The 13877-nt window shown below is 49.0% G+C and overlaps 1 protein-coding gene across 1 annotated transcript; it reads right to left on the bottom strand.

Annotated features, from left to right (window-relative positions):
- Window positions 1-612: 612 nt before the first annotated feature.
- Window positions 613-1557, bottom strand: LOC133749311 (olfactory receptor 1I1). Its single transcript, XM_062178503.1, has one exon. It carries the CDS (start codon window positions 1555-1557, stop codon window positions 613-615), a length of 945 nt encoding a protein of 314 aa, XP_062034487.1.
- Window positions 1558-13877: the final 12320 nt, after the last annotated feature.

The raw sequence follows: 13877 nt of genomic DNA, 5'->3' as shown, positions 1-13877 counted from the left end.
TGCACTCCCTGGCCACAGCAGAGAGCTGGCCTGGAAGAGGGGCAACCGGGACAGGATCGGTGCCCCGACCGGGACTAGAACCCGGTGTGCCGGCGCCGCAAGGCGGAGGATTAGCCTGTTGAGCCACGGCGCCGGCCTAAAATGATTTATTTATTTGAGAGGCAGAATTACAGACAGAGAGAGGGAGAGACAGAGAGAGAGTCTTCCATCCACTGGTTCACTCCCCAGAGCTGTGCTGATCCAAAGCCAGGAGCCAGGAGTTTCTTCCGGGCCTGTCCACGTGGATGCAGGGGCCCAAGCACTTGGGCCATCTTCTGCTGCTTTCCCAGGCCATTATCAGGGAGCTGAACAGGAAGTGGAGCAGCTGGGACTTGAACCGGTGCCCATATGGGATGCCGGAGTGGCAGGTGGAGGCTTAACCCGCTACACCACAGCGCCAGCCCTGACTTTATCCATCTCCTGATGACCTGTTCACATCAGCATGCAGTCAGGCTTGATCAGTACATCCCTATTTCCTGCTGGAGTCTGAACCACTCATGGGTGCACCCCCGTGTCCCCAGCGCCCAGCCAGTAGTCTCGGAAACACAGCAGGCACTCAACATCTGCTCTGCCCTAGACGCTGGAGGAGGTGACTCTGCCAAAGAGCTTCCTCAGGGCTGCCTTCATGTCCTTGTTCCTTAGGCTGTAGATGAAGGGGTTCAGCATGGGGATGATCACCCCACACATCAGGGCGGCTGCCTTCTCTTTCCAGGAGGAGCCACGCGCAGGCGCGGACTGCAGGTACACGGCGAAGATGGTTCCGTAGAAGAGCGAGACCACGGTGAGGTGGGAGCCACATGTGGAGAAGGCTTTCCACTTGCCCCGAGCAGAGGGGATTCTGAAAACTGCCCGGGAAATGCAGAGGTAAGAGACCAGGATGCACAAGAGCGGGCTGAAGCCCATGACGATGCCAAAAGCAAAAACCAGCAACTTGTTGGTGCGCGTGTCCGAGCAGGACAGCTTCAGCAGGGGCATGAGGTCGCAGAAGAAGTGCGGGATCTCGTTGGCACGGCAGAAGCTCAGCTGAGCCATGAGGCAGGTGTGGACGAGGGACTGGAGGTTGGTGACCACCCAGGGGCCGCCCACCAGCAGCCCACAGACGCGGGGACTCATGAGGACCTGGTAGCGAAGTGGGTGGACGATGGCCGTGAACCGGTCCACGGCCATTACCGCCAGCAGGAAACTGTCCATGGTACCGAAGAGGTGGAAAGCGTACATCTGGGCAAGGCAGCCTGCATAAGGGATGGCTTTGCTCTGCGTCTGGATGTTCACCAGCATCTTGGGGATGGTGGTGGAGGTGAAGCAGATGTCCACCAAGGACAGGTTGGAGAGGAAGAAGTACATGGGCGTGTGGAGGTGGGGGTCTGAGAGGATGGCCATGACGATGAGCAGGTTCCCAGCCACAGTGACCAGGTACATGGAGAGGAAGAGCCCAAACAGAAGAGTCTGGTGCTCTGGCTGTTGTGAGAGTCCAAGGAGGAGGAATTCAGAGACTGCTGTGTGGTTTTCAAGTTCCATGGACAGCTGCTGTTTCCTGGGGACATAGTAGGGACAGTCAGAGAGGGGTTGCAGTCCTAGCTTCCCGATGAGCCCTCGGGGACCATCCATGCCCTCCCTAGGATAAGTTTCTCGGGGTCACGCCATCTTCAGACTTTCTCCCCAAGCTGCACTATCTCAGCGTCTCCAAGACCTAACTCCACTGTTTGTTGTCAACTTGGACGTTGTTTATAAACAGGAAGTCAAATAGAATTGAATGGGAACCCAGAGGGGCACCTAGCATTTCTTTGTTTTCCTCTCTTAGGTTATGATTTGTCTAATAGTTTGGGTGTTTCCTCCAAAGGTCCATGTGTTGGGAGTTTAATATCAAAGTCTTAAACATTTTTATTTATTTATTTTATTTGAAAGGGGAGAGAGAGAGAGAGAGAGAGAGAGAGAGAGAGAGAGAGAGAGGATGAATCCATTGGTTCACTCCTCAAATGCCCACAACAGGCAGGGCTGGCTCAGCCTAAAGCCAGGAGCTTCAGGAGTTCCATCTAGGTCTCCATGTGGGTGGCAGGGACCCAAGCACTTGAGCTATTACCTGCTGCCTCCCAGGGTGTGCATTAGCAGGGAGCTGGACTAGAGAGCAGAAGTGGGACTTGAACCCAGGCACTCTGACAGGGGATGTGGGTGTCCCAAACCCTCCCTCAAAGTCTGTACCTAAAAACATTGCATCTATTGCATGCAACAAGGTGTTTTGAAAATGTATGCTGGGGCTGGCGCTGTGGCATAGCAGGTAAAACCACTGCCTGCCATGCTGGCATCTCATATGGGCACTGGTTGGAATCCTGGCTGCTCCACTTCTGATCCGGCTCCCTGCTAATGCACCTGGGAAAGCAGTGGAAGATGGCCCAACTGCTTGAGTCCCTGTACCCACGGGGGGAGACCTAGAAGAAGCTCCTGGATCCTGGCTTTGGATTGGCACAGCTCCGGCTGTTACAGCCACCTGGGAAGTGCACTAGTGGATGGAAGACTTTCTCTCTCTCTCTCTCTCTCTCTCTCTCTCTCTCTCTCTCTCTGCCTCTGCATAACTCTGCCTTTCAAATAAATAAATAAATCCTAAAAAAAAAAAAAAAAGAAAATGCATGCACTGTGATATGGCTACAACGAGGGATGTAACATATGCTGAATCTCACATTTTTACTCTTTTAGGGGCTGGGGTGAGCACATTGCAATTTACTTACGTGATTTTCCACAGTACAGGCATTGTGATGAGCATCAGTCTGTGCTGTGCAATACATCACTGCACTTATTCCTATCTAACTGACCTTTCAATTTTGAAATATTTTGACTATGGAGGGTGGCGTCGTGGAATAGTGGGTAGAGTCACCATGTGCAGTGCTGGCATCCCATATGGGTGCCAGTTTGAGTCCCGGCTGCTCCACTTCCAATCCAGCTCTCTGCTATGGCCTGGGAAAGCAAAAGAAGATGGCCCAAGTGCTTGGGCCCCTGCACCCACGTGGGAGACCCAGAGGAAGCTCCTGGCTCCTGGCTTCGGATTGGCCTAACTCCGGCCGTTGTGGCCAAATGGGGAGTGAATCATCGGATGGGAGACTCTCTCTCTGCCTCTCTGTCTCTCTGTGTAACTCTGACTTTCAAATAAATAAATAAAATATTTTAAAAAGTGATTTATGGTCAACAACAGGAGTCACTGTACACTTGCTCCCCATGTAGGACCTCTGTCCTGAATGTGTTTTACTATGAGAATTAATGGTAAAACTAGTCTTAAAACAGTACTTTATACTTTGTGTGTCTGTGTGGGTACAAGCTGTTGAAATCTTTACTTAGCATAGAGTTGATTTTCTGTATATAAAGATAATTAAAAATGAATCTTAATGGAGAATGGGATGAGAGAAGGAATAGGAGGTGGGATGGTTTGGGAGTGGGAGGGCAGGTATGGGGGGAAGAACCGCTATATTCCAAAAAGCTGTACCTATGCAATTTATATCTATTAAATAAAAGCTTTCAAAAAATGATTTATGGGGTGAGCATTTGGGGCAACAGTTAAGCTGCCCCTGGGTTGCCTGTATCCCGTATTGGAGTGCCTGGGTTCCAGCCCTGCTCTGCTTTTGGTCCAGCCTCCTGTAGTGTGCACCCGTGGGGGGCTGGATGTGAGGCTGGCTGTGAGGCTGGCTGTGAGGCTGCCCATGGGGGAGACCTGGGTGGAGTTTCTGGCTTTTGGCCTTGGCCTGGCCCAGCCCTGGGTGTGGTAGGCATTTGGGGAGTGAATTGGCAGATGGGGGATCTCTCTTTCTCTCTATCTCTCTGCCTTTCAAATAAATAATAAAATTTAAAAATTCTGAAAAAGAATGTGTCAGGTACCATTTCTCTTATGATAAATCTAAGGGGACTTGAAAAAATTTATGGAAAATTGAATTAAAAGATAAGTTTATTTTGGGATAAAAATGATGAAATTCACGCATAGTTTTTTTTCCTAATATGCATTTCCATGAGCTTTTTGAAGACCCCTGGCAGGATGTGAAAACACGTACTATTCCTCATGGTTCTTTCTTTCTAGAATAATAGGTTATGAGGTGTGAGATTATTCTAGAATCAGGTAAAATAAGAATATGATGAGATATCTTCATAGCATGACTTACCAGAGTCCTTGCAGAACCTTAATACAGTCTCTTCCCAGCTGAGAGGTTTTTCCTTTGTTAGCGCATTTCTTTTAAAAAATTATTGATTCATTTATTTGAAAATTTGAATTACAGCAAGATGGAGAGAGGCAGAGAGAAGTCTTCCATCTGCTGGGTCGTCCCCAGATGGCCACAACACCCAGGGCTGGGCCAGGCTGAAGCCAGGAGCCAGGAGCTCCATCCAGGTCTCCCAGGTGGGTGCAGGGACTCAAGCACTTGGGCCATCTTCCACTGCTTTCCCAGGCACATCAGCAGGGAGTTGGATCAGAAGAGGAGCAGCCGGGACTCAAACCGGCGCCCACATGGGTTGCCGGCATCACAGTTGGCTTCTTAACCCGCTGTGCCACAGCGCTGACCCTAGTCCTTGTGTTTTAAAAAAGCAGTTGCCAATGAGAATCCAGTGATATATTTAATGACAGGATCTCTACGGGGTTGACTCTGCTCAGGAGCCAGGTCCCTCATGTGTTGGTCTCTAAGAGCTAGCAGGTGTTAGCTGTACTTTACCATAGGACTGGGGCTGACACAGGTGCTAGGGATGTGCAAATGCCCCAGTCTCTTACCAGCATTTAGGTGTCCAATTCAGCCACCAAATCTCATGGCTTCTTAGAGTTCCTGCTTGTAGACTCTGTAACTGGGTTTCCACCCTTTTGTCCATCAAACAAGCACTTGAATGCTTTCACTGTTGACTTTCACAGAGGGACCCGTCGCGGGGCAGGGAGGGGTACACCCACACGGACATCCAAAGCACAGCACCCGGAGATGCCAGCAAAACCCTCCATCACTGTTTCGGACTAGGGCTGGAGGTTTCTGTTGTGCCATTGGCTCCCTGGCCACACACACACACATACACACACACTCACTCATGAGCAGGAGCCCTCCTGGTGGGCAGTTCTCAGCCTTGAACTCATGTCAGACTCACCTGGAGGGCTTGTTCAAACAGACCCTTACTCCCAGGATCCCAGGGTGAGCCTGCTTAACTAGCACCTGTGGACAGATGCCAAGCCCTGCAGCTGCTGGAGCTGACCGGTCAGGGTCACACCTGCAGAAGCTGTTTCAATCTTTCCTGGTCAGGCAGGTGCACCCGGCTGCAGACCCCACCTGTTGTTCTCTGCTTCTCCTCCCCTGAGACCCTCAGGCAGTCTAGAATTGGTTTCAATCTCCTCTCTCTCTCTCTCTCTCTCTCTCTCTCTCTCTCTCTCTCTCATCTTTCTCCCCTCTCTTCTCTCTCTCCCCTCCTCACATCCAAGAGGGGCAAGGATTCCTCTCCCCTGGCCTCTCCAGCCCCGTCCCCTTCCCCTTCTCCATCCCTATCCCTCATCTGCTCACCTGGATGATGTTACCAAGGAGACAACTTTAGCAACTCCTTCTCCGCTGGTTATCTGAGCATCCTGAGGTCAGTGCTAAGCCCCAAGAAGGAATGACAACCACTCACTGGAGTGAGCTTGGTGTCCCTCCCTCCCTCTCCCCCGCCCCAGATCCAGCCTGGGGCAGGTGAGCGGGGGGCTGGAGAACAGCAGGAGGTTTATACTTTGGGGGCTCTTGGGGGCTCCATTCCCATGGCTCCTTGTTAAGGAGGAAGGTTCTAATTATTCCATTTCTACCGTGACTCACTCCCTAGGGTGTGCATGCACTTGGGGACATAAGGAGTTGGAGATTCACTCTCATTAGGACCCCTCCCCTGAGTCCCCTCCCAGCCCAGACTGGGATCCAGGGTGCTGCCCAAGCAAGGTGGTGTGGAGTCCCAGGTGCTGAAGCCCAAATCTAAGCTATCCTCTGCTTTATCTCATCATGATGGAAACTCCACGAGAGAAGGGGATTTGCACCGTGGTGCTTTGAGAAAGTCATGGAAAAGGCCATGAAATTTAAGTGGATTTCAGTTCAAACATGTTTGTGATCCATGCAGTCTTTTTCTCATCATATGTATTTTCCTATTTTTTTAAAATTTATTTGAAAGGCGGTGAGAGAGAGAGAGAGAGAGAGAGAGAGTCTTCCACCTGCTGGTTTACTACCCAAATGGCCACAGCAGCCAGGGCTGGGCCAGGCTGAAGCCAGGAGCCAGGAGCTCCATCCAGGTCTTCTATGTGGGTGGCAGAAACCCAATCACTTGAACCCTCACCTGCTGCCTCCCACAGTGCACATGAGCAGGAGACTGGATTGGAAGGGGAGTAGCTGAGACTTGAATCAGCTACTTCAATATGGGATGTGAATGTTCTAGGTGGCAGCTTAACTGCATACTATATTAAGGGCAATATCATAGAATTTTGGAGGCACTGGGTTGGTGCTGTGGCACAGTGGGTTAAGCCACTGCCTACGATGCTGGCTGGCATTCCATATCAGAGCGCCTGTTCCAGTCCTGCCTGCTCTGCTTCCAATCTAGCTCCCTGCTAGTGTAAAAAACGCCATTATCTGTCAAACCCAGTGCAGAAAAGACAGCCCGGATATCTGACACTTGCAGTGAGCTTCGTGCTATGTATTTTTAAAAACCTGGGTGCTACTTATTTTTCCTTTTTAATTATCCTTTTACCTGAACAAGCCCCTCCCTTCAGGTAGTTCACTCATAGATTTCCCAGGTAACTCACACCAACAGCAGGGGGCGTCCTGGTGTTTCCCTTCAAGTCTTCCTTCATGCCTGAGACCACACTGTGTATGTGTCTGTAAAAGTTGCTTACTGCTTATTTATTTATTTTTATAAAGATTTATTTATTTATTTGAGTGGCAGCATTACAGACAGAGGGAGAGACAGAGAGAGAAAGGGAGAGAAAAAGAGAGAGAGAATGAGAGAGAGAATGAGAGAGACAGAATCTTCCATCTGCTTGCTTACTTCCCAAATGAAGCCAGGATCCAGGAGCTTGTTCAGGGTCTCTCACATGGGTGCAAGGACCCAAGGACTTGGGCCATCTTCTTCTGCCTTCCCAGGCCGTAGCAGAGAGCTGGATGGGAAGTGGAGCAGCTGGAACTGAACCGACGCCCATATGGGATGCTGGCACTGCAGGCGGCGGCTTTACCTGCTGCACCACAGCGCTGGCCCCCCCATTGTTAACTTCCGTTGTTTATTTCCTCTCCTTTACCTTTGTTTATTGAGTTGTTTATTTTCTTTATCCTGGGATACCTCATGTCACATACTGCTTGCATATTTGGACGTGTTTGGGTTGCTGGTGATTTATTTGCAAGAGCTTACTTTTTCCAGTCAAAAATGTTTATTTAAGCAATCAGAGATAGGAGAGCTATAGTCATAGAATGTATTTTATAAATCACAGATTTATTTTATTTATTCCAAAGGTAGAGTTAGGGGCCGGCACTGTGGCAGTGTGCCTGCAGAGCTGGCATCCCATGTGGGCACTGGTAAGAGTCCCGGCTGCTCCACTTCAGATCCAGCTCTCTGCTATGGCCTGGGAAAGCAGTAGAAGATGGCCCAAGTCCTTGGACCCCTGCAACCTGTGTGGGAGACCCAGAAGAAGCTCCTGGCTGCTGATTTCAGATCAGCTCAGCTTGCCGTTGCGGCCATCGGGGGAGTGAACCAGCGGATGGAAGACCTCTCTCTCTCTCTGCCTCTCTCTGTAACTCTCCCTCTCAAATAAATAAATAAATCTTAAAAAAATGAAAGGCAGAGAGAGAGAGAGAGAGGCCCTCAACGGCCCCCCAAAGGGTAATATTTTATGATATGGAATCAAGTGTACGTCCTAGCAAATTCCAGTCTGTGACTGTAGTCTCTGGAATCTTCCTCCTGCTCCTCTGTTGTAACGCTGTCTTGTTGTTGTGACAGAGGCATTGATTATCAGCAGTTTAAACTCTTGAGATTAAACTGTCCTTACGTTTTTCTAAAGAGAAGCTACCATCCAAATTTTTTTCAGCATTGCGTCTTTGGCCCACTTCCTGAGAAAATAAGGAGATCACATTTAATTAATACTGAATTTTTTTTAACATGCAAAAACCTAGTTCTGCTTTTTGTTGACTTTTTTTTAACAGGCAGAGTGGACAGTGAGAGAGAGAGACAGAGAGAAAGGTCTTCCTTTTTCCCTTGGTTCACCCCCCAAATGACTGCTACAGCTGGCGCGCTGCGCAGATCCGAAGTCAGGAGCCAGGTGCCTCTTCCTGGTCTCCCATGGGGTGCAGGGCCCAAGGACTTGGGCCATCCTCCACTGCCTTCCCGGGCCATAGCAGAGAGCTGGACTGGAAGAGGAGCAACCGGGACAGAATCTGGCACCCTGACCGGGACTAGAACCCGGTGTGCTGGCGCTGCAGGCGGAGGATTAGCCCAGTGAGCTGCAGCACCGGCCTAGTTCTGCTTTTTAATGCAAATAAAAGGAATAAAAATATGCCACCATTCCAATGATCAAATGCCAATAAAAACAACAACAAAAAATCATACAAAGACCTAAGCAACTCACAAATACAGCAGATTAGTAATTAGCACATCCTGTTATAATTTGGACTTAAAAAAGTTTGCTTGGCCGGTGCTGTGGCGTAGCAGGTAAAGCTGCTGCCTGCAGTGCCAGTTCCCATTTGGGAACTGGTTTGAGTCCTGGCTGCTCCACTTCTTCTTTTTCTTTCTTTCTTTCTTTCTTTTTTTTTTTTTTTACAGGCAGAGTGGACAGTGAGTGAGAGAAAGACAGACTGAAAAGTCTTCCTTTTCCATTGGTTCACCCCCCAATGGCTACTGCGGTTGGCACACCGTGCTGATCCGAAGCCGGGAGCCAGGTGCTTCTCCTGGTCTCTACTGCACTCCCGGGCCATAGCAGAGAGCTGGACAGGAAGAGGAGCAACTGGGACAGAATCCAGCGCCCCAACAGGGACTAGAACCCAGTGTGCCAGCGCCACAGGCGGAGGGTTAGCTTATTGAGCCATGGTGCCGGCCTTGGCTGCTCCACTTCTGATCCAACTCTCTGCTGTGGCCTGGGAAAGCAGTGCAAGATGGACTAAATCCTTGGGTTCCTGGACCTGCGTGGGAGACCGGGAAGAAGCTCCTGGCTCCTGGCTTGGGATCGGCACAGCTCTGGCCATTGAGGCCAACTAGGGAGAGAACCAGTGGATGTAAGACTTCTCTCTCTTTACCTCTCTTTCTCTCTCTGTGTAACTCTGACTTTCAAATAAATAAATAAAAATAAAAAGCAAAGTTTGCTTGTTTATTTGACAGGGGGAGGGAGAGAGAGAGAGAGAGAGAGAGAGAGAGAGAGAGAGAGAGAGATCGAGGTCTCTTCTATCTGCTGATTCACTCCCCAAATGGCCACAGTGTCTGGGGCTGGGCCAGGCCAAAACCAGGAGCCAGGAGCTCCATCTGGGTCTCCCATGTGGGTGCAGGGACCGAAGCACTTAGGCCATCTTCTGCTGCTTTCTCAGGTGCATTAGCAGGGAGCTGGATCGAAGGTAGAGCAGCTGGGACTTGAACTGGCGCCTGTATGGGATGGAGGATTAACCAACTGCGTCCCAATGCCAGCCCCTAATGATTTGATTTTTAACAAGAATAAGAAGCTTGATAACAGGTAAAATAAACAAAAATACTGCAAGATAATTAACCTTACAAATTCTCCAATTTCAGAGTGATTTGCTATATTTTATTTTCAATTTAAAAATTAAGTGCCGATTCAACAAAGTGAATTGGAACAAACAAATCTATGCAAATGTTTATCCTGGGGCTTGTATTGTGATGTAGGGGTAAAGCTGCTGCCCATAATGCTGTAATGCGACATCCCATCTAGGTGAGTCCCAGCTGCTCCACTTCTAATCCAGCTCCCTGCTAATGCACCTGAGAAGAAGCAGCTGAAGATGGCCCAGGTGCTTGGGCCCCTGCACCCACATGGAAGACCTAGAAGAAGCTCCTGGCTCCTGGCTTCAGCCTGGCCCAGTGCTGGCCATTGTGTCCATCTGGAGAGTGAACCAGCAGATGGAAGATCCTGCCCTCCCTCTCTCTGTAACTCTGACTTTAAATAAAGAAATCAATCTTTTTTTTTTAAAGGCATACTTTTCTCTTTGCCTTTCCTAAACCACTGCTTCTGGCCTCTTCTGGAATCTGATTCTGTTTCTGAATCTTTAGGGGACAGCCTGAAGGGTTCTCTGATTCCTTTTTTGTGTGCACTTTAAATATTTCCTTATATTTATTTCAAAGGCAGACTCTGTGTGTGTGTGTGTGTGTGTGTGTGTGTGAGAGAGAGAGAGAGAGAGAGAGAGAGAGAGAGAGAGAGAGAGGTCTTCCATCTGCTGGTTCACTCCCCACATTCCTGCAGCAGCCAGGGCTGGACCAGGCTGAATTCAGGAGCCTGGAACTCCAGCTGGGTCTCCCACATGGGTGGCAGGGATCCAAGTCCTTAAACCACCACCTGCTGCCTCCCAGGGTGTGCACTCTCAGGGAGCTGGAATTGGGAGCAGAGCTAGGACTCAAACCCAGGCACCCCCATATTGGGTGTGGACATCCCAAGCCATATCTTAACCTCTGCACCCTTAAAATTCTTTCTAGGCCAGCAGGCACCCAAGCGTAGGTCCCTGTTCTTTGGGCCTGTGTTCCAAGGCAGGTGAATCTGACCAATATTTTCTATCAACTTCCATGTCCTAAGCAGGTGCAGCAGCCCTGGGTCTCCTTGGCGTCCATCAAATAGTCACCTTGAGAAATGCACACATTTCCTCTGCTCAGCGTGAGGGCTGGGGAGGCTCGGGTTTGTTTTTTCCCACTCGTTTTGCTCCTGGTGGAGTTTTCTAGACTGGAATTCAATCCCATCTGCAGAGCTGCTTCTTCAACACATAGAGGGGGGAAGCAATTTTGAAGCTCAGCATGACTGCTCCAAGGATTCAACTTCCTCTCACAGATTTGCCAAGGACCTTGTCATCCAATTATCATGCACTTCTGAACAACCTGGCCTCAGCTGCCTTTGTTTTTTTTTTAAATATTTTTATTTATTTATTTGAGAGGCAGAGTTACAGAGAGGGAGAAACAGAAAGGGCTTCCACCTGCTGGTTCACTCCTCAAATGCCTACAACAGCCAGGGCTGGCTCAGGACAAAGTCAGGAGCCTAGAACTCCATCCAGCTCTCCCATGTGGGTAGCAGGGGCTCAAGTACTTGGGCCATCACTGACTGCCTCCCAGGAACTCAACAGGAAGCCGGATTGGAAGTAGAGCATCTGGGACTCGAATAAGGCACTCTGGTATGGGATGTTGGCATCCCAAGTGACTTTAAAAAGATTTGTTTATTTATTTGAGAGGCAGAGTTACAGAGAGAGAGAGAGAGAGAGAGAGAGAGAGAGAGAGAGAGAGAGAGAGAAATCATCTTCCTTGTGCTGGTTCGCTCCCTAAATGACCACAGTGGATGGAGCTGAGCTGAGCTGAAGCCAGGAGCCAAGAATTTTTTCCAGGTCTCCCAGTGGGTGCAAGGGCCTAAGGCCATCTTCCACTGCTTTCTCAGCTCACCAGCAAGGAGCTGGATCAGAAATGGAGCAGCCGGGACTCAAACCAGTTCCCAAATGCGGCCCCCAAGTGATGGTTTAAGCCACTGCACCACAACGCCTACCTGAAATGAAACACTTCTGAATGTCTTCCACTGACACTGTGAGTCTGCACCAGTACCTGCTGCTGTGGTTCAGTGGTCCATGACACTGGACGAAGACTTCAGTCTCCTTGGGGACTTTGGTGATGGATGGGGGAAAAAAAGAGGAACTTCTGGCGTTTTAAAAGCGGGATTTTATTGAGAGATAATTAGAAAAGTTCAACATTGGGTTAGTCTAGTTTTAAGCAGTAGCAATATATATATTTAAAATATTTATTTATTTGTAAGTCAGAGTTACAGAGAGGCAGAGGCAGAGAAAGAGAGGAAGAAAGAGAGAGAGAGAGAGAGAGAGAGAGCGAGAGTGAGAGCGAGCGAGAGAGAGAGAATCTTCCGTTTGCTGGTTCACTTTCCAGATAGCCACAATAGCTGGAGCTGATACAAAGCCAGGAGTGAGGAGCTTCTTCCTGGTCTCCCATGTGGGTGCAGGGGCCCAAGGACTTGGGCCATCCTCCACTGCTTCTCCAGGCCATAGCAGAGAGCTGGATCAGAAGAGGAGCAGCTGGGATTCGAACATGGGATGCTGGTGCTGCAGGCTGGGTCTTTTAACCCACTGTGCCACAGTGTTGGCCCCAGGAGCAATATTTTAAAAAAGGATTTATTTATTTATTTATTTGAAAGTCAGAACTACAGAGAATCTTCCATCTGCTGCTTCACTCCTCAGATGGCTGCAATGGCCAAGTTTGCATTGCATATTGGCATCGCATATTGGAATTCTGGTTTGAGCCCTGGCTGCTCTGCTTTCAATCCAGCTCTCTGCTAATGTGCATGGGAAGGCAGTGGAGGATGGCACAAGTGCCTGGGCCCCTGTCAGCCACACTGGGGACCCAGATGGAGCTCCTGGCTCCCGGCTTCAGGCTGGTGCAGCCCTGGCTCTTGCAGCCATTTGGAGAGTGAACCAGCGGATGGAAGAGATCCTTCTCACCCTCTCTCTCTCTGTCACCCTACCTTTAAACAGTAAATAAATAAGTTCAAGGATGGAGATTCAGAGAATTCTGCATCCAGGAGTATAACCATATTGTTATCTACTGAGCACTTGTACCAAGCACTGATCCTAAGCTCATGTGTTAATGATTACATTAACCCTCACAGCAACAACTCTGTGAAGTCAGTGTGACCAAGCTTGCTCATATCAATACATGAGGAAACAAGTTACAGAGACATGAACTTGCTTGCTTCATATCTTGTGTCTGGGGAGCGGTAGAACTGGAATTTGACCCAGGGTCTAGGTCCAAATTTCTTCCCTCTGTGGATTAGTATGATATAGATTTTCTTGGGTGTGGATAAATAGTAGTGATGGATTCTATTGATTGGGTACTTGTTACACACACTATCACTCATTTGCCCAACCCTGCAGCTGAGATATCATCAGCCCATTTCACTGGTGGAGCAACTGAGACTCAGGCTGGTCACGTAAGATTTACTCATTGAGTCCTCACCAGCATCTTCAAGGTCATCTACTTGGCTCCCTTTTTAATATTTTTTTTATTTTTTAAATTTTTTATTTTTTTAACCAAAATAAAATTATACTTTATTTCCATTTGCCACAAACTTTTTAAAAAGAGATTTTTAAATTTATGTATTTGACAGGCAGAGTGATAGAATGGATATGTATGTGTGTGTGTGTGTGTGTGTGTGAGAGAGAGAGAGAGAGAGAGAGAGAGAGAGAATGAATCTTCCATCCACTGGTTCACTCCCCAAATGGCTGCAATGACCATAGGTGGTCCAGGCCAAAGTCAGGAGACTAGACCCAGAACTCCCTCCAGGTTGTCCATGTTTCAACAAACTTTTTGAAGCATCCTCATGTTTTTTGAACTTTCACTGTGTTGTCCCTCATTATCATTAAGAAACACAAATAATTACACTTAAAAGCAATGTTCTCAACGAGCTTGGCTCCCTGTTGACTGAATCCTGCTTCGTGTGGCGGGAGTAGGTTCCTGATCAGTTCTCATTTTTAGCTTCTCACAATGCCAGGTAAAGAGCGCCCTGCTGTAGCAGGTAAAGCTGCCACCAGTGACGCCGGCCTCCCATATGGGCACCAGGTGGAGTCTCAGCTGCTCCACTTCTGATCCACCTCTCTGCTATGGCCTGGGGAAGCAGTGGAAGATGGCTCAAGTCTTTGGGCCTCTGC

Source organism: Lepus europaeus, chromosome 20 (assembly GCF_033115175.1).
Source record: "Lepus europaeus isolate LE1 chromosome 20, mLepTim1.pri, whole genome shotgun sequence".
NCBI lineage: Eukaryota > Metazoa > Chordata > Mammalia > Lagomorpha > Leporidae > Lepus > Lepus europaeus.
This window is presented reverse-complemented; position numbering and strand designations above follow the sequence as displayed.

What these genes read in the sequence shown, in the direction of transcription:
- LOC133749311 (XM_062178503.1), bottom strand. Translation starts at nt 1,557, where the DNA reads ATGGAACTTGAAAACCACACAGCAGTCTCTGAATTCCTCCTCCTTGGA.